Source organism: Pleurodeles waltl, chromosome 5 (genome assembly GCF_031143425.1).
Source record: "Pleurodeles waltl isolate 20211129_DDA chromosome 5, aPleWal1.hap1.20221129, whole genome shotgun sequence".
NCBI lineage: Eukaryota > Metazoa > Chordata > Amphibia > Caudata > Salamandridae > Pleurodeles > Pleurodeles waltl.
Genome location: NC_090444.1, coordinates 684,196,825 through 684,223,883, shown reverse-complemented (window position 1 = coordinate 684,223,883; position 27,059 = coordinate 684,196,825). Strand labels below are relative to the sequence as shown.

At 44.8% G+C, this 27,059-nt stretch overlaps 1 protein-coding gene across 2 annotated transcripts in view; it reads right to left on the bottom strand.

The window, feature by feature from the left end:
• The window catches only part of SYTL3 (synaptotagmin like 3), a 459,450-nt gene that overhangs the window by 297,111 nt on the left and 135,280 nt on the right, over positions 1-27,059 (bottom strand). For both annotated transcript variants that reach the window (XM_069234590.1, XM_069234589.1), the window contains exon 4: positions 17,005-17,069. In XM_069234590.1, coding sequence (XP_069090691.1) covers positions 17,005-17,069 — 65 coding nt within the window. The remainder of the gene's footprint in view (positions 1-17,004; positions 17,070-27,059) is intronic.

Sequence of the window (27,059 nt, the reverse complement as noted above, 5' to 3'; positions counted from 1 at the left end):
TCCTCGAGGCGCGGGGCTCCTCGAGGTGTGCTCTGGCCGGTCGCGTCTCTGCGAGCAGGCGGGGCTGCTTGACAGACGCGTCCTGAGAGTCTGCTGACGCGGTCAGTCAGCTCTTTGTGGCTGGGGCGTCCATTTCCGGTTCCTCGGCCCGCGGAGGTGCCAGTGTGCATTTTGGGCATCAGGACTGGTAGGACGGGCGTTCTGCCCGCATTTTTAAGTAAAATCATTGATTATTGGTATTTTTTGATTTGTTGAATGATTTTTTGTGGGAGGTCCTGTACCCAGTATATTTAGAGGTTGGGTTCAGTGAGGTGGTAGTACTATTTGAGACTGACATGCCGAAGGTTCCTTCAAAACGACGCAGGATTATTTCTTCCTCCTCCTCAGGGGAGGAGGGTACTGCTGCCATGTCTACACCTTGGGGTCACCAGGTTCCGGGTGGTGGTTCTGCGCCACTCATGTCCAGGGAGGAGGTGCAGGACATGATAGAGGTGGCTGTTTCTAGGGCTCTCCAGGCAGGGATGGCCAGGCCTAGTCGGTCTAAAGTAACACATCCGCCTGCTACTGCGGAGAGGTCCTCTTCCGATGATGAGGAGGGGGATGCTCCATCTACTTCCTCTGGGGGGAAATATGTCTCCAGGGAAGAGATGTGGGAGGTGATGTCACATGTACGGGACAATTTAGGTTTTCCAGTGTTTCAGACTACGGGATCTGACTCCCACTTGTTCCCTCAGTATCAGACGCCTTCTAAGTTTGCCATGCCTTTTCAGGGACCTGTGAAGGATATGGTGTTTCGGGAATGGAAGGATGTGGATAAAGCTCAAGTTCCACGATTCCTTCATAAACTTTATTTACTAGAAGGGGAGGATGCGCTACCTCCCTCTGTTCGTCTGGATTCAATTTTGGCTACCCTGATTGGCAAGACGGCAGTCAATCCGGAGGATTGTGTGCCTACTGATACCACGGACCGTAAGGTGGATTCTGGTCTCAAGAGGGCTTTTGCGGCAGAGAATCTGGCCCTGAGAGCAGGTATATATTCTGCTTATGCGGCCCAGTCGTTGGTACAGGACTTTGATAAACTGGCGGTTGCTGTTCAGGAAGGTGCGGAGTGCTCCGAACTTCTGGCTGGTATGGAGCAGCAGGCCAGGTTGCTGGCGGACGTATCGTCGGATGTGGTCCGTACTTCGGCTCTGGCATCTGGGGCTTTGATTGGGGCCCGTAGGTCCCTCTGGTTACGGTCATGGAAGGCGGATCCTGGGGAGAAGTCTGCTCTTCTAAGACTGCCTTTTGAAGGTCGTAGCTTGTTTGGTGATCAGTTGCCTTCCATGCTTTCCAAGGCGTTTAAGGAAAGGAAGCATGCCTTGCCTTATAAAGGGGGCTCTGCTTCTGGCAAAGGGTGGAAGAACCATTCCCGTTCTTCTCCCAAGATGGATGCAAAATCTTTTTCTTTCAGGAAACGTCGTTTTCAGCCCCGTTTTTCCCCTAAGAAAGCTGCTCCTTCGAATCGGGGTGGGTTCAAGAAGGGGTCCTGACAATCAATGTGGGCCTGGCATAGGGCAGGTTGGGGGAAGGCTGAGGCACTTTCTTTCTGCTTGGCAGGAGAGTGTCAGCGATCATTGGGTGCTGGACATTGTGGCCAATGGTTACGTCATAGATTTCGATGTGGTGCCTCCAGATTCAGGGGTGCGTCCCACTCCTCTGCCTGCGGTCCGGGCACGGAGAGAGGCGTTTTTGGACGGAGTCCAAGACTTACTTCTCAAAGGGGCCATTTCCCGTGTTCCTCTAGAAGAAAGGGGTCGGGCACTTATTCTGTCTTGTTTCTAGTTCAGAAGGTGTCAGGGGGTTTTCGGCCTGTTCTCATTCTGAAAGGTTTGAATGCTTGGATCAAGACGGTGCATTTCCGCATGCTGTCAATTCAGACTATTTTTCCGCCTTTCGGCCTCAAGTCTTCTCCCCAGATTTTCACAAAGGTGCTGGCCCCTCTGGTGGCTCTGCTACATTCAGAAGGGGTGTTTATTCATCCTTATCTAGACGATATCCTAATACATGCACCCTCACAGGTCCTGTTGCGGAGGCATGTGGCCCGGGTATTGGTGGTCCTGCAAAACCACGGGTTTTTGATCAACTGGGGGAAGTCAGATTTGGTCCCTTCCCACGATCTGTTTTTTCTAGGGGCTCAGTTTCGGACTCTTCTAGGTTTGGTGACGGTGTCAGAAAAGAGGTTAGGTGTACTCCAGTCCCTGGTGAGGGAGGTTGTGTCACAGTCTGTCCCCCGTGCGCTTCTATGGTTACGTCTGCAGGGTCATTTGGCGTCCGTAATATTTCTGGTTCCTTGGGCGCGATTCCATCTTCTTTGCTTGATGAACTGGTTCCTGAGAAGGTGGGCGCCAGGGTCTGGTTCTCTGCTGACTCGGATTCCGGGGTCAGGGTTGATTCGCAGGGAGTTGAGATGGTGGTTGGGGTCCAATCATCTTCGGGTAGGGGTGTCTTTGTCCCCTCTGAGCCCAGTTGTGATAACGACAGATGCCAGCCTCTCAGGTTGGGGTGCTTGGATGGGGTCGGCACAGATTCTGGGATTTTGGTCCCCGCTGGAGGCCAATCGGTCGTCGAATTGGCGAGAGTTGAAGGCAGTGTTGTTGGCTCTGATTCATTTCCAGGTGTCGCTGAAAGGAGTTGCGGTTCTTATTCGGACAGACAACTTAGTAGCCAAGGCTTATGTAAACCGACAGGGGGGGACCAGGTCGAGGGCTTTGTTCAGTCTGGCAAGGAAGATTTTTGTGTGGGCTCAGGAATGGGTTCCTTCTCTCCGGGCTACCGACATTCAGGGGTGGTCAATGTTCGGGCGGATCTGCTAAGCAGGGTGATTCCTTCCTCGCAACTTTTCTCCCTCCGGAGGTCGTTGTTTCTTCATCTTGTTCGTCTCTGGGGTCTTCCGGTGTTGGATGTGTTTGCGTCCCCGGAGAATGCGAAACTCAGTCGCTTCTGCTCCAGGTTTCGTTGTCCTCAGGCTTGGGAGGTGGACGGGATGTCGTGTCCTTGGCCTCGGGGCCTTTTGTACGCTTTCCCGCCATTTCAGCTGATCCGGTCCTTTCTGTTGAGAGTACGGCATCTGGGAGCCAGGGTTATCTTGATTGCGCCCCATTGGCGAATTGTTTTCCATTGCTGCAGTTGATGGCATCCGGTCGGATGTGGCCTCTTCCTCTTTGTCCGTCTCCCCTGGAGTTTCCTTGCCTCTCGAAGGGGTCGTTGAGGAGGTAACACTTGACGGCCTGGAAGTTGAACGCTGGGGTTTGACGGGTTTTGGGGGTACCAGTTGCTTTGAGTTCTACTTTACTGGCTTCAAGGCGGCGTTCCACTTTGATTTCGTATGGTAGACAGTGGAAAGTTTTTTCTTCTTGGTGCTTCCGGCATAAATTGGATCCTATATTCACTTCTATTTTTGATGTGATGCAATTTTTACAGGATGGTGCACAATTGGGGTTGTCGGTGGCTTCTCTGCGGGTGCAGTGGGCGGCTATTCAGGCATTTAGGGGTCCTTGGCGTAATCTGTCGGATGAGGGTCATTTGATGCCTAGATTTTTTCAGGGGCTTCTTAATTTGTTTCCTTGCCCTGTACGTTCTTTTCCTTCCTGGGATCTTTCATTAGTTTTGGATGCATTGACTGCTGCCCCTTTTGAACCTCTGGGGGACTGTGACTTGCGCCATCTTTCTTTGAAGGGGAATTGGGGCCCTTGGCCTGTTCTTTTCCTTTTTGTAAAGTTTTTCCATATCGTGTGGTGCTTGTTCCGGTTCATTCTTTTATTCCAAAAGTTAATTCTTCTTTTCATGTTCGCCAGGAGGTCATCCTTCCTTCATTTTGTCAGAATCCTTGCTCAGATGAGGAGGTTCGGTTACATTCTTTGGATGTGCGCAGGGCATTGTTGGAGTATCTGCGTGTGGTGGCTCCTTTCCGTAAAGGTGATTAGCTTTTTGTGAATTTCGGTCCGGCCCGGAAGGGTGAGAAGCCTTCCACGGCTTCATTAAGTCGGTGGGTGAAATCCTTGATTCTGTTGGCGTATTCGTTGAAAGAGGTGGTTCCTCCCCAGGGGATTCAGGGCCGTTCTACCAGGGGTACGGCGGCTACGGTGGCTGAGCTTCAGGGGGCTTCAGTGGTGGAAATTTGCAGGGCCGCCACTTGAGCCTCTCCTTCAACATTTGTTCGGCATTATAGTCCTACTCCCTCGGCTTCCTTTCCGTTCCCTCCCGCCCCCCCGGTACGGACCGCCTAAGTTGCTGCTTGGGCTTGTTTTTGTACAGGAGGTGGTGGGGTTGGGAGGGGGGTTTAAAAGGGGAAGGGAGGAAGCTTCATTGGTTGAAAGGAAGGCGAGGGAGTAGGACTAGGAGTAATGCCATCATCGTAAGAAATGGACGCATTAAAATTGGACCAAGTCTGATGTTCAGACTTGGGCTGTTTCTTCTGCACATTACTGCTGTGGGTCAGTGTGCAATGCACAGCGTCCTCTACAAGAGCCATCTGTGAAGATCATTTTGCTGCACTTTTCACATTTTTCCAGCAAACTGTACAATGCACACGAGAAAGCAGCAAAAACGGAGAAGAAAGAGGAAACAAAATTAAAAATATGGTCAAGCAAAAGGCAAAGGAATAAATGAGAAAAGTGAATGAAAAAGCAGTGGAAAATAATAAGAAAGAGAAGGAAAAGAAATTGAAATAAACTGCAGGAAAAGCACTAACGATCAAAGGGGGAAGAAGCATGAAGAAATGGTAAAACATATATAAAGGTCTAAAAGTGAAACAGGCACAAAGCAGGACAAGTTGAACAGAAAACGAAAAAGAAAATGTAAAAAATAAAAAAATAAAACTGAAAAAGGAACCAGAACTTGAAAAGAGCGGAGTACAGTCACAGACAGGGGCATTGCTTAGCCAATACGATTTGGAGCGTGTAAATCCCAAATTTCTCATCTAAAAAAGTAGTGGTCCACAGGGTGGATGGGTGAGATGACCAAGGTTGTGAATGGACTGTTTCCATGTGGAACAGGGTAGGTACTTGTTTCCACTAGGTGGGCCTCTGCGTAGAATAGTGGAGTGGGTGAAAAACAATGGTTAGAATTAGGCTGGAGTGAAATTTAAATTACGCTGGAGTAATGTGTGTAATTCCAGGGATCTGGGTTATGTGAAATTTCCAAAATGGCACAATTAAACCACTTTGCATAATCATGAGCCATTCACTGTAGAAAGATACCATGTAGTATGGCATTTGCAGTAATACTTTACGACAGTGCAAATTTACCATAAATAACAGAATGGGAGCAGGAGCTTTTTGGGTAGAGCATAGCAGCCCACAAGTGCTGCTTTTCGACCTGTTGTAATCCATTCTGTAGGCTTTAGCGACGCCCATCACATTCATTCGTTCCTGGGCCTGGCTTTCAAAAATACCTTGATGTCATTGGTAAATGTTTTATATTTGTCCCACCTTGAGGCTGTTTTGTTACCGTCTTGGAGACTGATCCTTTTACATGGATTAATGCACGATCGGCTAGATAGATTAGTTTTGGAGTACTATTTTTTCTTTTGCCACGCCGCTTTGCTCTTGGAAGTATGTTGTTCCTTCGTCTTCCTTGGTTTCTGGAATCTTGCTGTTTCTTTGCAATGTCTGCGGGCTCTTTTTTATTTATTTATTTATGTGCAGTTTTCTGTAGCGCAAACTCAATGAGAAGGTATTGGAGTGCTTTTTTTTTTTTTTTTACAGTTTTAAGTAGTGTGAACTTGACGCAAAGGCATTACAGCACTTTACATGAGCACCGGTTACGTTACACAAGAACACATCCATTTTTGGTAGCAAGGGGGATTAAGATATGTGCCCAGAGTCACAGGATGTTTAGCCAGTGTCGAGACTCGAACCATGTTCCCCAGCTCCAAAGTCAACAGCTCTGGCCCTTACGTCACATCCTCTCACCTAGGGTTTTTTGTATGGTGTGTGTTGGGGCACTCTCAGAATAACTCATTTTTTAATATAAAGCTTGGTAATACAGATTCTGCCATTTCATAGCACTTCAAAGCAGATGCCATTCTTAACAAAATCACTATAATTAATTTGCATCGACCTTGCAAAGATGAAGAGGTGAAAAAACGATGTCAGAATTTTTTTCCCCTAGTTTTATGTAACTCAAACTCGACATAAATGTATTGGAGTACTTTAATTTGTTTGCAGTTTTATGTAGCACAAACTTGATACAAAGGTAGTATAGTGCTTTACATGAGCACCGGTTACATTACAGAAGAACACAATAATTTTTGGTAGCAAAGGGAGATTAAGCGATTTGCTGAGAATCACAGGATGGTGAACCGGCACAGTGACTTGAATTGTGTTCCTCAGCTCCAAAGTCAGCAGCTCTGACCCTTACACCACATCCTCTCCCCTAGGGTTCTTTTTCTGGTGCGTCTTGGGGCAGTTTGGGAATAACTAATTTTTTTAATATAGTGCTTGGTAATACAGGTTCTGCCATTTCATTGCGCTGCAAACTAGGTGCTATTCTTAAAAAATTGCCATAATTTGTTTGTATCAACCTGGCAGATATGAAGAGATGAAGTGGTAAAAAAGCTATGTGCCATGCGCTTTACAAATGATCTAATCTAATCTATGTCAGGATTGTAATCTGTGACATTCTCGTTCAGTCAGGACCTCTGCAGTGGGTGCATTAACCAAATGACTTGAGTAGAGCTTAACATTAAGTGATAGCACATACTCTTGATAACTTCTGGAAGGTCACCAACCAAGCTAACATAAGTTAGTTCTAGGCAAGAAGATGGCAAAAGTTGTTCGCTCCAAAATGGTGGAAAAGGAGTCATGACTCCAGACCCAAGCACTTCAAGGCCTCAAGCTTGATAGCAAAAAAATCTAGCCTTTGGATGTAAATTGGGACTCTTCAAAGGGAGTTCAGTTAGCATGAACTCAATGCAAAGGTATTACAGTGCTTTACATGAGCACCAGTTACACAAGAACACATTCAGTTTTGTTAGCAAGGGGAGATTAATTGATTTGCCCAGAATCACAGGATGGTGAGCCTGGCGACAAGACTCAACTGTGTTCCCCAGCTCCAAAGTCGGTAACTCTAGCCCATATGCCACATTCTCTTCCCTAGGCTTCTTTGTCTGGTGCGTGTTTGGGCAGTCTGGGAATAACTCGTTTTTTTTTATATAGCACTTGGTAATACAGGTTCTGCCATTTCATAGCGCTGCAAAGTAGATGCCATTCTTAACAAAAATTGCTACAATTAATTTGCAGTTAAGCTGCCTCTTGTGTTATTCTCTTTGTATACAGTCAATGTTTTTAAAAGTTAGACTGGTATTGCCAATGTAGAGGAATAATTCCTTTAAAAGTTTAACGCACAGAAACATATGGCTGCCCCCTTTTCTTTGCTCCTAACTCTTTTGATCCCCTCATTCGCCAGGTTAAATGCCACGAAGGTGCCTCTTTGTGGCTTGTTTGGTGCTATAAACGTTTAGGCAAACACACCAGAAAAGGTTGCATCTCTAGGGTATCACAGCCAGACTGTAAGAATGAGGCAAAAACACTCCCAAGATGGCGGCCTTGGTGTGTCCTCTGTCCTGCAGTGGCAGACCTGGGAGGGTTGCTATGGTACCTTGCATACATCCAGTACACTCAAAACAAAACACTTAGGTAAAAGACATTGGGCCAGATGTAGGAAGCATTTTGCACATAGGAAACAGCGATTTTCGCTGTTTGCGAGGTGCACAATGCACTCTGCAATGCACAAAACCTGTTTTGTGATTCAGTAACATGGTTACCGAATCGCAAAACAGGTTTGCGAGTCGCATTTAGGAAGGGGTGTCCTCTTCCTAATTGCGAGTCGCAGTGCAATGCAAGATTGATTTGTGACTGCGAACGCGGTCGCAAAGCAATCGCAGTTTGCACCCACTTGAAATAGGTGCTAGCCATTCGTAAAAGGGAAGGGGTCCCCATGGGACCCCTTCACTGTTGTGAATGGAACTGCAAACATGTTTTCAGAGCAGGCAGTGGTCCTATGGACCACTGCCTGCTCTGAAAAAATGAACCAAAAACGTTTCATTTTTCGTTTTTGTAATGCAGCCCGTTTTCCTTTAAGGAAAACGGGCTGCATTACAAAAAAAAAACTGCTTTATTAAAAAACAGTCACAGACATTGTGGTCTGCTATCCGCAGCAGGCCACCACCCCTGTGAATGCCGCCACTCGCAAGGGGGTCGTAAATTGCGACCCACCTCATGAATATTAATGAGGTGGGCCTTTGTGACCCCCTTGTGAGTCGCAGATCGTGTCAGTGACACCATCCTACATTCCGATTTGCGACTTGCAAATTGCGAGTCGCTCTGACTAACAATTTGCAAGTCGCAATTTGGAAACTACCTACATGTGGCCCATTGTCATTTACATCACCAACAGCTCTAAGTCTCACAAATGTGAGACATATTGCCTTGCAAAAGCTTGTCTTTAAATGTGTCTTCGCACTAAAAATGTACGTGAGGACACATCTCACACCAAAATATAGAACAAAATGACCAATTTGTGTTTTGCATACTTGCAGAAATTGTCAGTTATTACATGAAAGCAAATAATGCCCATTTCGCAAAGCCTTGGTTAGAATGAAAACCCTGCGCAATTGCCACTGGTTAAACTATTTGCAAGCATTTACCCCCATCACCTTTTGGGTGTTCGATTGCCAGTGGTTTGCCTGGAAACCTGATACTGCCGCAACTTTCCAAGTCTACTGCTACCAATGTTTGGGAAATTCAACAAGCAGCAAATTTGCATCCATTCCAGGCCTACTTCTTTGGGTGCAGATGTTTCTTGTAAACTGGGTACTATTTATATTTATGTTCATGATCCAGAAAAATAACAAGTTAAAACCTCTTAGTGACATGAGAAAGATGAGAAAAACCAACACATTCCTAGCAGACCCAACTCAGGTCCTCCAGGCCAAATTGCTAAGCCAAGAATGCATTTAATTGAGGGTGTTGTCGCATCTCAAACTCCCTATTTAAGCTATGCCCCTAGTCACAGATCGACAGAATAATGACAGTAGAAATAAAGTGGTGAAAACATACACAGACTCTAAGTATACATTCTAATGTAGTTGAGCTGCCATATTGGAATACTGCACTTACTGCAGAGCTCTAAGTGGAGCCTGCAGGCCACTATTTTTAATCCTTAAAATAGATAACCGGGTTAATATTTTGCCTGGGGAGATCAATGTGTAGCCTGTAAGTCACAGGCTTTAATTTTATATCAAAACCACAGAGGGTTCGTGCACCTAGTGCAGACATTTGTACTTGGCAAACTGGTTACAAGTTCCAGTCATATGGAGATAGATCAGTGTGTTGATGCACCTATTTCAGTGAGGTGTGTAACCTATGTGTCGTAGGTTCCAGTCCTCGTGAGATAGCTTCTTCATAGCCCTTTAAGTATAGTCCTATAGGTAAGATAAAAGTTAGTACGAATTATGAAAGGAAAAAAAATCTGAGTCCTCTATTTTTAATATATGGATTATTTAGTCAGTCAGATGCACCAGCCACTTTATCCGCTCTGAAATCATTAGATATTGGAGCCGCCCTTGTTAACTATATATATATATATATATCAGGCCAACTCAAAAAATAACATTTCTGATTGATGTATTCTAATTATTTTTTTAACTGTGCCCTTTATTAATTTAGGAGTCGATGATAAAATATTCCGTCTTTTAAGCTGGTGACGAAAGGATTGATTATGCTTGTTATACTACTATAGTACTGCTGCTTATGGGATTTGATACAATTATTTTATCTTTCACTGTTTCTGTGAGACTTTGCCTTGGAAACATTTGATGATGATAATAATAATAATATTGATGATGATGATAATAATAATAAGTAGAAGAAGAAGTAAAATAAGAGAACAACAACATCAAAACAACAATGTTGTCATTATGTGAATTAGGGGGGACCTATGTGTATCACTGTGCATTGTAGGGGTGTTGAACAAATGTGAGCACTGACGCATCATTTTAGAGACTTATAAATGTTCATCACTGCAGCATTGTTGACAGTAAGTGGGCTGCACTGCAGAACTGAGACAAATATGTCTGTTACCACCAGTGATGGGGCCTGGTAAAGATTACTCCATCCACTTACACTAGCATGAATTACGGGACCTTCTCTGGGGAGGTAGCTTTGAATCTTATTAACAAAAGGTCTTATTTGTCAAAAAGCCCTATTAGTCAAAAAGTCTTATTTGATTATCAGGGCCCTGCCTCAAAAAATTATTTTTAAAGGCACTAGATGATGCCATATTGATGTGCTTCTAAAGTCCACGGAGTAATTTGGAGGGGGTGTCTCGTCCTATCCTTTCTGTTGTTTCAGTTTGTCAAGCGGCGCACCGCAGAGGTAACAATCGGAAACCTGAACTGCAGTCAGTCTTAGATGTGCAATGGGCATCCACAGGGAGCCAGAGTAACAAGATTAGGACTGGCGGGATGTGGTCAAAGCGGGGGTGCCCGGGGTTAGATGGGCAGTACTGTGTGCGGCCCCACTTTCAGCATAGTGACTTATTTATGGGAGTTCAGTTAGGTGGACATTGCCATTCATCGCCAGTGTAATAATAACACAAAAGGTGTAATTGATGTGAAGTTATAATTGATATAAGTTTTGCACATTAAATCATTTGGTCTAATATTTTACGTTTGCTTGTTCGTTGACATTTCCACCGTTGTATCTGTTCTACTAAATTATGAAATATAAAAACGGATTTCTCATCAATTTGCCCATCTGTGCACAACATGGTTTCCCCCATAATCTCTGCTATAATCTCTGTACAACGAATTTCTAGATAACGTGTCTTTCCCTTTAAAATCACGTGATGGCACTGCTGTTTCAACAATTGCCTGACAGACCCCAGTAGCTTACAGTGAAAAAACAGGAAAAGATATCACGTGTTCCCGTTGGTGCCCTTGAAGATAAAGCCTCTGGATTTGCAGACATCAAATTGCAGCCAAAGGAGCAAGTGTCTCATTTTGATTAAAAGAGAAGTGCAGGAGCAGTGCTTAATTTGTAAATCAAAAGGAGCTGGTGCCCAAAACCCTCCTCTTAAACACGCGGCTGCTGCATTTAAATGTGCGAACACAGAATACTGAGGCGGCGTAAACCGGAAGCCATCTCGGGCCTCTTCAATCCATTCCCTGTCCCTTCAGCTCACTCTTGCAGCTTCCTGCTTTCTCCCTTTGTGACGCGTCTTCGTTTTTCTCTTCCTCCGTCTTTCCCCATATGTGTCTTTTGCTCGCAGCAAATGCTTGAGGCAGAAGAATAAGCCCCGGCCCTCAAAAACTAACAAGCACAAATTAAACACTGTGCAGGAGCGATCCCAGCAAATAAATGCATGCGGGTGAGACGCAGTGCCATGTAATGACAGTTTTTTTTTAAGTTTAAGACTCCTGGTAAGACTCAGATGGAGAAAATGAATTCTATGACAGTAGAAAGAAAACAGTCGAATGTTGGCAAACCTCTAAGCGTGATAACGGCTATTAGGTGGATTCTGTGATACGTGGTGGGGTGGTGCTAGCCTGTAGAAGTAGCCTGAATGGTTTTGAATCCCACTGAGAAGGTGCAAGATGTATTTGTAAAAGCTTTCAGCAACATTTTCAGTGTGTGAAGAATATTAATTGGTAGATTCATTTGGTCTTCTCTACCGTCTTGCTGGTCATTTTGTATTTTTATCTGTTTGAGAAAAGGAGATATTTTATGGTCTAGTGGTGTCCGGGCTGTCGCATACTTCTCATAACACTCCTGCCTCATGCAGGGCCACATGTACGAAGCATTTTGCACGTAGCAAACAGCGAATCGGGCGGTTTGCGACGTGCAAAATGCAATTTGGGATGTACAGACCCATTTTTGCGATTCGTTAATCTATTTACCGAATCGCAAAAAGGGTTTGCGAGTCGCAGTTAGGAAGGGGTGTTCCTTTCCTAATTGCGAGTCGCAGTCCCATGTATGATTGTTTTGTGACTGCAAATGCGTTCGCAAAACAATCGCAGTTATCACCAGTTTCAAACTGGTGCTAACCCATTCGCAAACGGGAAGGGGTCCCCATGGGACCCCTTCTCCTTTGTGAATGGCAGCGAAAAACTTTTAATTTTTTGTTTTTTTAAATGCATCTCGTTTTCCTTTAAGGAAAATGGGCTGCTTAAAAAAAAATGCTTTATTTAAAAGCAGTCACAGACATGGTGGTCTGCTGTCTCCAGCAGGCCACCTTCCCTGTGAGGGTGGCCATTACCAATGGGGTCGCAAATTGCAACCTACCTCATGAATATTCATGAGGTAGATCATTTGTGATCCACTTTGCGAGTTGAAAAACCTGTATTTCGTACATGTGGCCCGCAGGTTTGTTGGGATCAAATCCTCAGCACAACTTTGTCAAGTTTGCCAACCTGCCCTTGAATGCTCCTCTGAATAGCCATTGGTATTTTCTTCTAGTGGACTCGGCAATCATTCAATCTCACTGGAAGGTACTCCCGTTTTACAGTTGTAAAACACCAGGGCTTGGCCTACTATATGGGAACGCAAAGTGTACCCCTCTAAATGACGATGACTATTGTCCGCTCAGTCTATTCTGTGTGCTGGCAGAAAGTGGTGGCAGCATAATCTACAGTCAGGGGACACCACTATCCCTATAGAGACGATTGCCGACCGGTTTTCCTCGTGTAAAGTAAGTTTGTGTATGCAGTTCCATGTAAGTGGGATTCTTTTCCTTCATGATGTCAGGGGCATGCATGCAGTGTCAAGAATGTGTTTCACTGTGCAAAGATGGAGTGGTGGGGCTGGAATCCATAGGACTTCTGTGAAGCCAGGCCTTGTGGGCCCCTGAGTTGTGAGGAAGTGGGATGGAGGGTTGTCACACGAGTTCCACTGAACAGCAGACCCTTCCAACTAATAGTGTTCCTGGATGTCACCAACTGCTTTGCAGCGGAGACTTTAGATCCAGCGCGATAATGATTGACCAATTCTTTGTGACCCCTGTAAGAATTACTTTAAAGGAGCCACAGGCCTGTCAAGACCTATAACAGGGAAGCCTTTTAGGCACCCGTCAGTAGGGGCGAACTTCAAGGTAAAAACAAGATGGAAAGGTTTTGGTGGGTTCAAGATGATTTTCTGCTGAATGTGTCCTAGGGGTAGTCTGATTGCAGTGCGCTTGGTGGAGGGTGACCTGCCCTGTCTGATTTGATTATCAGGGCCCTGCCTCAAAAAGTGCTTTTTAAAGGCACTAGATTATGCTATATTGATGTGTTCGGCTAGATGTGCTTCTAAAGTCCACGGAGTAATTTGGAGGGGGTGTCTCGTCCTATCCTTTCTGTTGTTTCAGTTTGTCAAGCAGCGCACCGCAGAGGTAACAATCGGAAACCTGAACTGCAGTCAGTCTTAGAGATGCAATGGGCATCCACAGGGAGCCAGAGAAATAAGATTAGGACTGGCGGGATGTGGTCAAAGCGGGGGTGCCCGGGGTTAGATGGGCAGTACTGTGTGCGGCCCCACTTTCAGTAGAGTGACTTATTTATGTGAGTTCAGTTAGGTGGACATTGCCATTCATCGCCAGTGTAATAATAACACAAAAGGTTTAATTGATGTGAAGTTATAATTGATGTAGGTTTTGCATATTAAATCAATTGGTCTAATATTTTACGTTTGCTTGTTCGTTGACATTTCCACCGTTTTATCTGTTATACTAAATTATGAAATATGAAAACTGATTTGTCACCAATTTGCCCATCTGTGCACAACATGGTTTCCCCCATCATCTCTGCTATAATCTCTGTACAACGAATTTCTAGATAACACGTGATCTAAAATCACGTGATGGCACTGCTGTTTCAACAATTGCCTGACAGACCCCAGTAGCTTACCGTGAAAAAACAGGAAAAGATATCACGTGGTCTCGGTGGTGCCCTTGAAGATAAAGCCTCTGGATTTGCAGACATCAAATTGCAGCCAAACGAGCAAGTGTCTCATTTTGATTAAAAGAGAAGTGCAGGAGCAGTGCTTAATTTGTAAATAAAAAGGAGCTGGTGCCCAAAGCCCTCCTCTTAAACACGCGGCTGCTGCATTTAAATGTGCGAACTCAGAATACTGAGGCGGCGTAAACCGGAAGCCATCTCGGGCCTCTTCAATCCATATAAAGCCAGTCCCTGCCCCTTCAGCTCACTCTTGCAGCCCACCAGGAGCAAATCATTGGGGAAATCCTTGAGACTGATGCTGAATAGGCTAGCCTACGCTAAGGCTGGGCCTGTCCTTGAGAATTATAGAAGATCACCTGCCCTGGATAGAGATAAACCTGGGTCTCTACGCCTGTCCTAAGGAGCCAGACAGCTCTACCCGACATCTCAGATGCAGGCGACTCAAAGGAGGAGAAACTCTGTAAGGTTTTGCTTGAGGATGTTGAGGGCTCAGCCTCTTTTACGGTGCCAAAATCCATTGTTCCAGGAGTGGAGGGAATCTTCGCATTAAGGCAGAGGAAGTCTGACCTCCACTGATTGGAAGAAAGAAACAGATCTCCAGATTAATTCCACAGTATAGACTGGGACTTTCAGTCATAACTTGCCACCACTTGAGGATGGGAGGATTTAAAAAAAATGCATTTTGAGCTATTGCACAGTTGATGGTCTGCATGGTATATATTTCATTCCTGTTTATTCACATAAATGCAATCAGCATGTTTCGACTGCTACTCCAGATGCCAAGGCTATGGAACATGGATCCACGTGATATGGACCTGAACGCTGCTTGACTCCCAGTTTCATCTGGCTTCTTTAGTCCATTCAGTTCTTGCAGCTTACAGCGCAATAGCTTTTTATTGTTGTGCTTGTCATTTCTCTTAGTATCTTCTTCACTTGCTGTGTCGTCAGTATAGAAGTTACACTTGTCATGCAATAGCGATTTAAAATGTGTGGGTGAGTATCACTACCCGAAATTCCCCTGAGCGTTTGAATAAAAAGCATTTGAAAAAAACAACCATGTTTGTGTTTTCTAATCTATTCATACCCTATATTTCACTGTGGCATCTAGTGTTTGTTGTAAACCCAGGGTTATTTGAAACAATAACTCCAAGTCACCACATATACATTAAAAGAGGTAATACTACAAAGCTCACGTTTGGAGTGAAAGAATTTGCTCCAGTCAGAGAATTAAAACATTCTGCCAATATATTTTACAAAGCATGAATGTCAAAACTCAGCTGTGCTTTAATCCGTTACTAGTTGCAATTCTACTTGTGCAAGCTTATGTGCACCCATTCTTAACCAAACCCACGTGTGGACATACAATAGATTCATTATAGACCAGGGTTCTCCAACGAGTAGTGTGCGAGCTGCTGGTAGCTATCCAGCTACCAGTAAGTAGCTCTTCTTTCTGCAGCATATCCTACTAAATTAGAAGCTTTTGCTTGGTTGCAATAAATAGGTATAATAACATTGATAGAGTGTTGTTCAGACGAAAATGTGTATATTTTCAGAACTCACAGAATGAGGTTTGAAGAAACATGACTACATTTCCAAAATATATTAAAAGGTGATATTTAAGTGATAAATCATGTGGCATTGTGGAGACCTATACCTAACATTCTTACGTTGCCAGGGGCAACGCAGCTATATGTGTTTTGTATTACCCACGTTGGGGCATTCCAAATATACAAAGCCTTTTTACATTACTCCTAACAACCCTGCTTGGTGCACTTAGGTGATCACTGCTAGCAGGCTTGCATATGTGGGCCACCAGTATAATCTTGTTTGATGTGGCCAGTATTATAACACTAATAATGTTCGTAACTTGGGATGATTTTCATCAAACATAAGTAGCTCTTCTACAAAAAAGGTTAGAGACCCTGTTATAGACAGTACAGCACGTCAATCCCCCATCTGTAGCACGTCTGAAAAAAAGGTCTGTCAGTGCAATCAAACGGTATACGTGAAACCAAGAGCATTGGTGGAAAAAGACCCCGCTAGAAGGAACACCGGAGTGAAAGATGGATATCAATGCCTTCTTCTTAGGTTGGCTTCCAGGTGAAGTAATAACACGTTGGCAAAAGAAACATTGCAAAAACATTTCTCTTCTTTATCATAGGCACAACAAGCATGCCACCATGTGTCACAACACATCGCCCATGCCGAAAAAGAAGGTTGACAGATGCTATTTGAGAGTAACACTAAGTACGCCCATCCTGGCCCAGTGCACATCAGTTTTTACATATTTTTTTTAAAAAAATTATAATATAATGCATTAACTTTCATAAGAGGTAACTGCTGGTAATGGCCTGTGCAAAACAGAACAAAACAGAAACTGAAGCAAATGCCATCAATCGTTATTCCACATTGCTTTTATAATTGTGTGCCTTGCAATGATGTCATTTGCATTGGTACATTGAGATATTGGTATATCGATATATTGTACTCATTATTACCTTATGGGTCTAACTAGCAATGATACTGGCACTGATCTTTACAGAAATATACAACACTATTTTATTCATTTTTCTACTTGTCCAATGGCATTGTCTCAATGTTGAAAGTTGCTACAGAACTTGTTAATTGTTGATTGTTAATATCACAAAGGGATGCTGTGCACTTCAAAGCTAATTGGTTTATTACATTAACTACACGGGGTTGCTACTCTGTAAAGCACTCTTGTCAGCTTTGGGTCATATCCGTGCTTCATAAAACACTAATAACTAACTAAATAAATACATACATACATACATTAACTTTCACATGTGTTATATGTCTATTTCTCCAATTATGGGAACATTATTAGTGTATTGAGGTATCACCCATAGACTTAGCCCAGCACTATTAGTAAGGCTACAATACTACCCAGGGTCGATACTACTAATGTGTCCGTTCTTTACCCTATCATCCACTCTTTCAAGCTTGTTATAAGACACTGGTGATATAGCACATCGCATTATATCTAAATAAATGAACAAATTAAATACCTGCACTTGGAAATTTCTTTGCCCGTTGTTCAAAGAACCAGTCCCCTGTTTTCACTTTCACTTCCCTGGAAAGAAAATAAAAACAATTCACTGTCAGTCAAAGACTTTCGATATTGCTGTAAAGTTTGTTTCTGGAGACATGCAGAGTTTAAGTTTAATTGCGGAAGCCTGAACGTCTGTTAGGGCTCACCAGAGGTATCATTTGCTACACCACTGGCTTGCCCTTTGTTAGCCCTGGCTATGCTCGCCTCAAGAGTCACTAAGGCAGTGACAGAAGCAGAAAGTGCAGAAAGTCACACTTATTTTGTCGTTTCCCCTCCTTGCCCTTCTTGGAACAAATCAACCCCAAATAGGAGGTTATTGAGAGCCATCACAAGGGACAAGAAGTCAACCCAGTTGTTAGAAATGGGGTTTCCGGTTGGCTAGGGTATTCACCTCAGCCAGGTAAGACCTACCACTCTAGTCAGGGTAAGGGAGCAACACACCCAAGTTAACTCCTGCTCACCCCCATAGTAGCTTGGCACGAGCAGTCAGGCTTAACCCAGAGGCAATGTGTAAAGAATTTGCACAACACACAACACATGTGACACAATAAATACACCTCAAAGGAAACGCTACAACAAGTTATATCAAAATATACTGTATTGCATAAAACATCATTAGACTGAACATGCCATGTATCAGTAATGCCCTGCTACACAAGCAGTTGTCTGAACATCACACAGGTTACCAATCTTCTGTGAAAGTAAGCAGTAGTCAGGTACACACATAGGTTACTGGGATTCTGCAACACAAGCAGTAGTCAGGCCATCATTATCACCAGAAATGCACATGGTGTAGTAAACACATTAATCAGAGATGCCCAAATATCTCATCATGAATGCACATAGAATGAAACATTCCCCAAAAGGCAAGTTATCATAATCACCAACATAAATGCACCTAACATGGAAATATTTCCTCAGGGCATATGTCATCCACAAGTGTTACCCACCCTCCCTCTGAATATGTCACGCTGATCCTGTCATCTGTACAACACCCCAAAAGGGTCAAGACAGCACATGACATAATCAGACTGGTGAAGCAAAATGCAGAAACCATGAGGGCAAAAAATAAGGTAGGAAAGTACATCATCTGCCAGGATCCCCAACAGTACTTTATACGCAAAGGTTACAGCGTGTCTGCACTTCATATTAGAGAGGGTACAGTAATTGAGAAGTCACCTCTCAACATTACAGAGCCTCCTATGCCCTGTTTATGATCGGGGTGGTAAACTGAACAAAAGGGGCTTGGCAGGTGCGGGACATCCGTCGAGGATCTTCCATGTCCCACAAGCAAGATTATTAATGCTCTCGAAGGTATGCCTATCATACTGTTCTCACAATGGCGGGACAACCTCACTGGGTCCCCTGCAGATCCCAACCATCGACAACAGCTGCCCACAGCCTCTTGGCCAGGCTATTACTTCAGGGCATGCACAGGAGGGGTATCACAGTACTTGATACGAGAGCCTGCCCTCTACCGGTTACCATCGACTCCTCAAGAAAGCCACTCTCACCCGGAGTTTGCCCCAGTACGGCACAGGCACACCTTGAGGCGCAAAACTGTGGACGGAGACTCGCCAGGGGAACACCCCCACGAGGACAAAGCCGACCGCTCTCCCCCTCTTGTGTCTGTCCCTGGCAGGGGAATTAGCTGCAAGTGGCATGGCCCACACAGTGCGAGGCCTCCCATAAATCTCCGGTGATCCAGGGGCAGGGTGGTGATTGTGGTCAAGAAGAGGAGGGAGACTGTCTTTGCAGCTCTGACTGCAGGGATGCGTGCCCACTTGTGCCCCGGGGACACTAGGGAGTGTGCAATCCTCTGCAATCCGAGAAACACTGCCAGCAGTCATTGCAACTTTCCTCCTTCCTCCCGGCCCTCCTGGGCAGGAGATCTGTGCGACTTACAGTAGCACCAGCCATGGGGTGGGGGGCACACGCAAGGGGTGCTTCCTCACAACTAAGCCGGTAAGAAGTGGAGAAAAAGTGCTCCTCAATTGCTATAAAGAGAATGAAGCGCTCTTCATGAGCTATAAAGAAACATAATGGAGCACTCCTCACGATCCTAGCGCCAACAGAAACAAAGCACTCCAATAAAGATTATAGCACTTCTCCAAGCACTATAACAACAGGGCCAGGGCAGCATTGGTAACAGTGAGAATCACATGCTGCCCCCTGGGAGAACACTGGTAGGACATGCACACAGCAGGCAGCAGTAGGCAAAGAAGTCAGCACCCTAAAGACAGGTCGGGCCGTTCCTCCTGGCAGTCCAGCAGGTCCTGTGGGGGAACCCAAGTCAAGGAGCAGCTGGTAGCAGAGCAACAAGCAGAAAAGCAATCCAGGTGAGTCCTTTGTACCACTCAGCAGACACCAGGCAGCAGGGCAACAACAGGAGAGCAGTCCAGGTGAGTCCTGTGGTGTAGTCCAGCAGTCCTTCTGACAAAGGTTCAGTCCCAGTATCAAAAGTGCTCTAAAAATGTGTACATATACTCATTTTGCATATCTTTCATAAAGGTGGGAAGGGCAGTCCCATCCAGAACTTAACAGTTCCAGGAATGTCCCCTTTCTCCTCCAGCACTGGCTCCAGACATCAGTAAGGGGTAAACAAGTCCTTTGTGTGAGGCAGGACAAAGGGCAAAGAGCCTATACAAATGAAAGTGCGCCCGTCTCTCCCTCTCCCAGCCCAGGAAAACTATTCAGTATGCAGATGCAATCTTGTTACACCTCCACCCTCCCTGTGTACTAGCTGTCTGAGAAGTATGCACAAGGCCCAGTTGTCACTCTACCCCAGGCGCGGGTTGGAGTCAAGCTACATAACCCCAGTCATTAGCACAGAGAAATGATCACTTTCTAAAAGTGGCATTTCTATAATGGTAATAAAAAATCCACCTGCACCAGTAAGCAGCATTTCTCACTACCATTCCAATCATACCAAACATCCCTACACCACCCTCCATAGTTCAAACAATACCACTTAGACATATGTTAGGGCACTTCAAATGCAATCCTATGAGAGGAGCAACGCTCAAAGTAGTGAGAAACTACATGGGCTGTTTGTCACTACTAGGACATGCAGTACATAAAGACATAAGTCCTACCTTTTACGTACACACCATCCTACCCATAGAGCTAGCTAGGGCCTACCTTAGGGGTGACATGTGTAGTAAAAGGGGAGTTCCAGGCCTGGCAAGTAATTTAGATGCTAGGTCCTTGTGGCAGAAAACTGAGCACATAGGCCCTGCGGTGGCAGGCCTGAGAAAGGTTTAAAAGGCTAAAGCTGTGGGTGGCGCAAGCTGTGCTACAGGCCCACTAGTAGCATTTAATTTACAGGCCCTGGGCATAAGGGATACCACTGTACAAGTGACTTATAGCTAGATTAAAAGTGTCAATCAGGTGTAAGCCAATCATACCAAGTTTAGAAGGGAGAGCACACGTACTTTAGCACTGATCAGCAGTGATAAAGTGCTCAGAGTCCTAAAGCAAACAAAAAGAGGTATTTTTCTGTGCAGAGATTTCCACCTCAACTGTTTGTGAATAGAAAAATGCTTTTTAGGATGTACAAACCCCAAATTGCGAATCAGTAACTTCTTACCAAATCACAATTTGGGTTTTGTGATTTGGTATTAGGAAGGGGCGTGTTGAGGGCATCCCTTCCTAATACCAAATCTGAATGGTATGTATGATTGTTTTGTGACTGTGAATGTGGTCGCAAAACAATCACAGTTAACACCAATTTCCAATTGGTGTTAACCCATTCACAAAAGGGAAGGGGTCCCCAAGGGACCCTTTACCCTTTGTGTATGCGTGCAAAAATACTCTGAAAAAATAAAGAGAAAACCTTTCATTTTTGTTTTTAAAATGCAACCCATTTTCCCTTAAGGAAAACGGGCTGTATTTAAAAAAAATGCTGTATTGAACAGCAGTCACACACATGTTGGTCAGCTGAGCCCAGCAGGCCACCATCCTTGTGAGTGCGGCTATTCCCAGTCGGGTCGCAAATTGCGACCTACCTCATGAATAATAATAATGAGGTAGGTAATTTGCTGCCCCACTGGCAATCGCTAAACGTGTCTGAGACACATTTGTACATTTCATTCTGCGAGTCTCTAATGGTGGTTCACAATGAATCACAATTAGAGACTAGTAAAATGAAATGGTCATACTTCTGGCCCATAATCTCCTGAAATAAAACCAGATCACAGTCACTTAGCATCGGCCCTGCACTTGATCAAATCGTGTCTTTCTGACTCTAAGGGCTTCTGCTAAAAATCTAGCTACATGAAAACAAACAATATATCGCTTGTAAACATCTGGATAAATTAAGGCTGGTCTTACTTGCAGAAAGCCATTCCCTTCTAACAAAGGCAATATGTAATGTTGTCTTATTAAACAATAATAATTAAAAAAAAACTCTGAAAATGCATGGTTTCTTGTGGTGAAAAACTGTGACAGGTACAGGGGCCCAAAATGTATACCTTATTCCTCCCCTGAGGTTCCGGAAGCAACCAATGAAGAAGGGTTATCCTAATCCTAATCCTTGTTAAGAGGAAACAACGGTGAGGTATTGTGAACACAACTAAGTATAACTATATTGAAGGGCAAGATTTTGATACTATCTACTGAGGGTTTATAGTGCTCTCTAAATTCTCTCTCAGAATAAGCAACAGAGAGGAAGTGTTTCTTAACCCAGGTCAGATCAATCCTTTCTGGAGACCAATAACTTAGAAGGCCCAGCTTCTCAGATTTAAACTTGATGTAACTAAGCCATGGGTTGCTATTGCCCTTCTCAAGAGACAGACAATCTTTTATAATTGTCTGGTTCAGATCCAGATCAGGGTTAGTCCAAATCCTAATCCACTTTAACAATGTTGAAAGAGACAGCAGGTCTGAGATGTACCCAACATCAGACCCTTTGTGAACTGTAAACCAAGCAGTAGATTGTGGTACTGACGACAGCCTTCTCAATATTTTTATTCAACTATCTATAAATCTGTAGCATCCTTATACCCCCAAATATCACTCCCATAGCTGGCAATATGAATACATTTTGCTTGGTAAGTCCCTAATCTATTTGTAAAATCAAATATCGCTGCTACAGCTCTTGACATTATATTCCATTTAGCCTTCCTTAACAGAGCTCAAGAACCTCTTTTGTCACAAAGGACCCCCAAATAGCAGAAGGTAGGTACCCTGGTAATTTCAATACTTTCACTAAAACATTTCCTCTGGCATTTGTTTTTGAGGCCCATGACCACTGTGTGAGATTTTGTGTAGTTGATAATCAGGTCTAAAGAATTCATAAAACCTAAAAAGGAATTAAGGAAGACTCAATGCTGTTCTTGCTATCAACTTGACATCGTCCTCAGATAGGAGTGAAGGGACTAACTGAGTTTCTACCCAAGGGATAGCTGTACAAGCTGTACGTAAGGTTGGAACCAGATTGTTGATATATTATGCATATAAGAGTGGAGCTCATTTGTAGTCTTGTGTTACTCCCCTGTGTGCTTTTATAAGCGAGGACAAACTCCTGGTCTGATTATACCTCATAACTGCTTAGAGGTCACAGTGATGGTCATGCAGACAGGTAACAGTGTTATGATCCACTCCCATGTTGATAAGCAGAAGCCAGAGTTGGATCTATTAACTCGATCAAAAGCAGATGTTAAGCAAAAAAAGGCAAGGTGTAAAATGTACCCCTTAGCTATTGGGTCTTTCCCAATAATTAAATGTAGGTTGAGGCACTGATCTAGAGTACCTTTCCCTGGCCTAAACCCATATTGTAAGTTGGAAATTACACTATTTTGATCCAGCCAAACAGGTAGTTTGGAACAGATCATTCTCCCTATCACCTTAACTACGAAATCTATGAGAGAGATGGGTCTGTAACATTGTGGGTCAAATCTTGACCCTTTCTCAAAGACCAGGATAATTATAGACCTAGACGAGAAGGATGGTAGACCTATTTCACAAGTTGCGTTTAGTAAATGGGTTACAATTTTAGCCCAAAATTTGGGGTTTGTTTTATATAGGTCAGCTGGGACCCATCAGGGCAAGACACTTTATTCTTTGACATGGTTGACACTGCCTCTGCCACTTCCCCCTTGAATTAATAATAATCCACTGTTGGACTTCCATATATCCCTTGAAAATGCATCACCTATATATCTGGTGTTATGGTAACTCTACAACACTGCTAGCTGCCCTGGTAAAAAACAGTTGATTGACAATTTCTTCAGAAACTGGCACTGTTTTTTTAGAACGTTATCTTGGAGTAGTTGATCCAAAGTTTCCTCTTTGATTTATTGTTTCTGTACTATGAAGGCCTGCTCGTGTTTCTTCCTCCACATAGCTATCTCGCACTTATCCCTGGGAATTATTTTCAAAACTTTTAGTAGATTTTGGTGAGCCTTAGAGCAATTATGATCAAACAACCTCTCTCCCCCTGATATGGCTCTACCCTCTGCTCTCCTGAGATTGTTCACATCCTGCCTGCATATTCTAGTAAAAGCACTCAATTGGAGCTCTTCATTAGTACAGTCATTTAGAAACAAGATAATGTCATACCCACATTGGGTGTGTAGGTTATCAAAAAAATAACTTAACAGGACCTTGCTCCATTTCAGTCTACGGGCTTGGTCCTGAGGTAAAATGTCAGTATTCTGGGGTCCAGCTGTAGGTTCAACTACTTCACCTGTACTCCATTCCAAGGTCAAAAGTAAAGTGTTATGATCGCTAAACTGATTCTGTTTGACCTCAAAATGTCAAATGAACTGTACCAGAAAAACCGACATGAATACACAGTCAATGGTAGAGTTAGAACATCTACCATTTTATGCTGGAATGCCCTCTACCTCTGCATTTTGCCCAAAATGCTGCAAATTAATATCAGCAATGATATCATCAAGCAGGTTCCCTTTGGTAGTATGCTCAAACTGCTCAATATTATGGTCACCTGAGCAAAAATCTTCAAATATACGACACACTGGTTACAATAAATGAATTTTAAAATCTCCCACAATGATAACCAAATAAGGTGAGTGTGAGAAGGTAGCCTCTTTCTAGCCTTGTTACCCCCACTTTTGGCCTGTTTGTGAGTGTATGTCAGGGTGTTTGTCACTGTTTTCACTGTCTCACTGGGATCCTGATAGCCAGGCCTCAGTGCTCATAGTGAAAACACTATGGTTTCAGTATGTTTGTTATGTGTCACTGGGATCCTGCTGGTCAGGACCCCAGTGCTCATAGGTTTGTGGCCTATATGTATGTGTCACTGGGACCCTGTCACACAGGGCCCCAGTGCTCATAGGTGTGCATGTATATGTTCCCTGTGTGGTGCCTAACTGTCTCACTGAGGCTCTGCTAACCAGAACCTCAGTGGTTATGCTCTCTCATTACTTTCAAATTGTCACTAACAGGCTAGTGACCATTTTTACCAATTTACATTGGCTTACTGGAACACCCTTATAATTCCCTAGTATATGGTACTAAGGTACCCAGGGTATTGGGGTTCCAGGAGATCCCTATGGGCTGCAGCATTTCCTTTTGCCACCCATTTGGGAGCTCTGACAATTCTTACACATGCCTGCCACTGCAGCCTGAGTGAAATAACGTCCACGTTATTTCACAGCCATTTTACACTGCACTTAAGTAACTTATAAGTCACCTATATGTCTAACCTTTACCTGGTAAAGGTTAGGTGCAAAGTTACTTAGTGTGAGGGCACCCTGGCACTAGCCAAGGTGCCCCCACATTGTTCAGAGCCAATTCACTGAACTTTGTGAGTGCGGGGACACCATTACACGCGTGTACTACATATAGGTCACTACCTATATGTAGCTTCACCATGGTAACTCCGAATATGGCCATGTAACATGTCTATGATCATGGAATTGCCCCCTCTATGCCATCCTGGCATTGTTGGTACAATTCCATGATCCCAGTGGTCTGTAGCACAGACCCTGGTACTGCCAGACTGCCCTTCCTGGGGTTTCACTGCAGCTGCTGCTGCTGCCAACCCCTCAGACAGGCAGCTGCCCTCCTGGGGTCCAGCCAGGCCTGGCCCAGGATGGCAGAACAAAGAACTTCCTCTGAGAGAGGGTGTGACACCCTCTCCCTTTGGAAAATGGTGTGAAGGCAGGGGAGGAGTAGCCTCCCCCAGCCTCTGGAAATGCTTTGTTGGGCACAGATGTGCCCAATTCTGCATAAGCCAGTCTACACCGGTTCAGGGACCCCTTAGCCCCTGCTCTGGCGCGAAACTGGACAAAGGAAAGGGGAGTGACCACTCCCCTGACCTGCACCTCCCCTGGGAGGTGTCCAGAGCTCCTCCAGTGTGCTCCAGACCTCTGCCATCTTGGAAACGGAGGTGCTGCTGGCACACTGGACTGCTCTGAGTGGCCAGTGCCACCAAGTGACGTCAGAGACTCCTGCTGATAGGCTCCTTCAGGTGTTAGTAGCCTTTCCTCTCTCCTAGGTAGCCAAACCCTCTTTTCTGGCTATTTAGGGTCTCTGTCTCTGGGGAAACTTTAGATAACGAATGCATGAGCTCAGCCGAGTTCCTCTGCATCTCCCTCTTCACCTTCTGATAAGGAATCGACCGCTGACCGCGCTGGAAGCCTGCAAACCTGCAACATAGTAGCAAAGACGACTACTGCAACTCTGTAACGCTGATCCTGCCGCCTTCTCGACTGTTTTCCTGCTTGTGCATGCTGTGGGGGTAGTCTGCCTCCTCTCTGCACCAGAAGCTCCGAAGAAATCTCCCGTGGGTCGACGGAATCTTCCCCCTGCAACCGCAGGCACCAAAAAGCTGCATTACCGGTCCCTTGGGTCTCCTCTCAGCACGACGAGCGAGGTCCCTCGAATCCAGCGACACCGTCCAAGTGACCCCCACAGTCCAGTGACTCTTCAGCCCAAGTTTGGTGGAGGTAAGTCCTTGCCTCACCTCGCTGGGCTGCATTGCTGGGAACCGCGACTTTGCAAGCTACTCCGGCCCCTGTGCACTTCCGGCGGAAATCCTTTGTGCACAGCCAAGCCTGGGTCCACGGCACTCTAACCTGCATTGCACGACTTTCTAAGTTGGTCTCCGGCGACGTGGGACTCCTTTGTGCAACTTCGGCGAGCACCGTTTCACGCATCCTCGTAGTGCCTGTTTCTGGCACTTCTCCGGGTGCTACCTGCTTCAGTGAGGGCTCTTTGTCTTGCTCGACCTCCCCTCTCTCTGCAGGTCCAATTTGCGACCTCCTGGTCCCTCCTGGGCCCCAGCAGCGTCCAAAAACGCCAAACGCACGATTTGCGTGTAGCAAGGCTTGTTGGCGTCCATCCGGCGGGAAAACACTTCTGCACGACTCTCCAAGGCGTGGGGGATCCATCCTCCAAAGGGGAAGTCTCTAGCCCTTGTCGTTCCTGCAGTATTCACAGTTCTTCAGCCTAGTAAGAGCTTCTTTGCACCAACCGCTGGCATTTCTTGGGCATCTGCCCATCTCCGAACTGCTTGTGACTTTTGGACTTGGTCCCCTTGTTCCACAGGTACCCTCAGTCAAGGAATCCATCGTTGTTGCATTGCTGATTTGTGTTTTCCTTGCATTTTCCCTCTAACACAACTATTTTGTCCTTAGGGGAACTTTGGTGCACTTTGCACTCACTTTTCAGGGTCTTGGGGAGGGTTATTTTGCTAACTCTCACTATTTTCTAATAGTCCCAGCGACCCTCTACAAGGTCACATAGGTTTGGGGTCCATTCGTGGTTCGCATTCCCCTTCTGGAGTATATGGTTTGTGTTGCCCCTATCCCTATGTTTCCCCATTGCATCCTATTGTAACTATACATTGTTTGCACTGTTTTCTAAGACTATACTGCATATTTTTGCTATTGTGTATATATATCTTGTGTATATTTCCTATCCTCTCACTGAGGGTACACTCTAAGATACTTTGGCATATTGTCATAAAAATAAAGTACCTTTATTTTTAGTATAACTGTGTATTGTGTTTTCTTATGATATTGTGCATATGACACTAAGTGG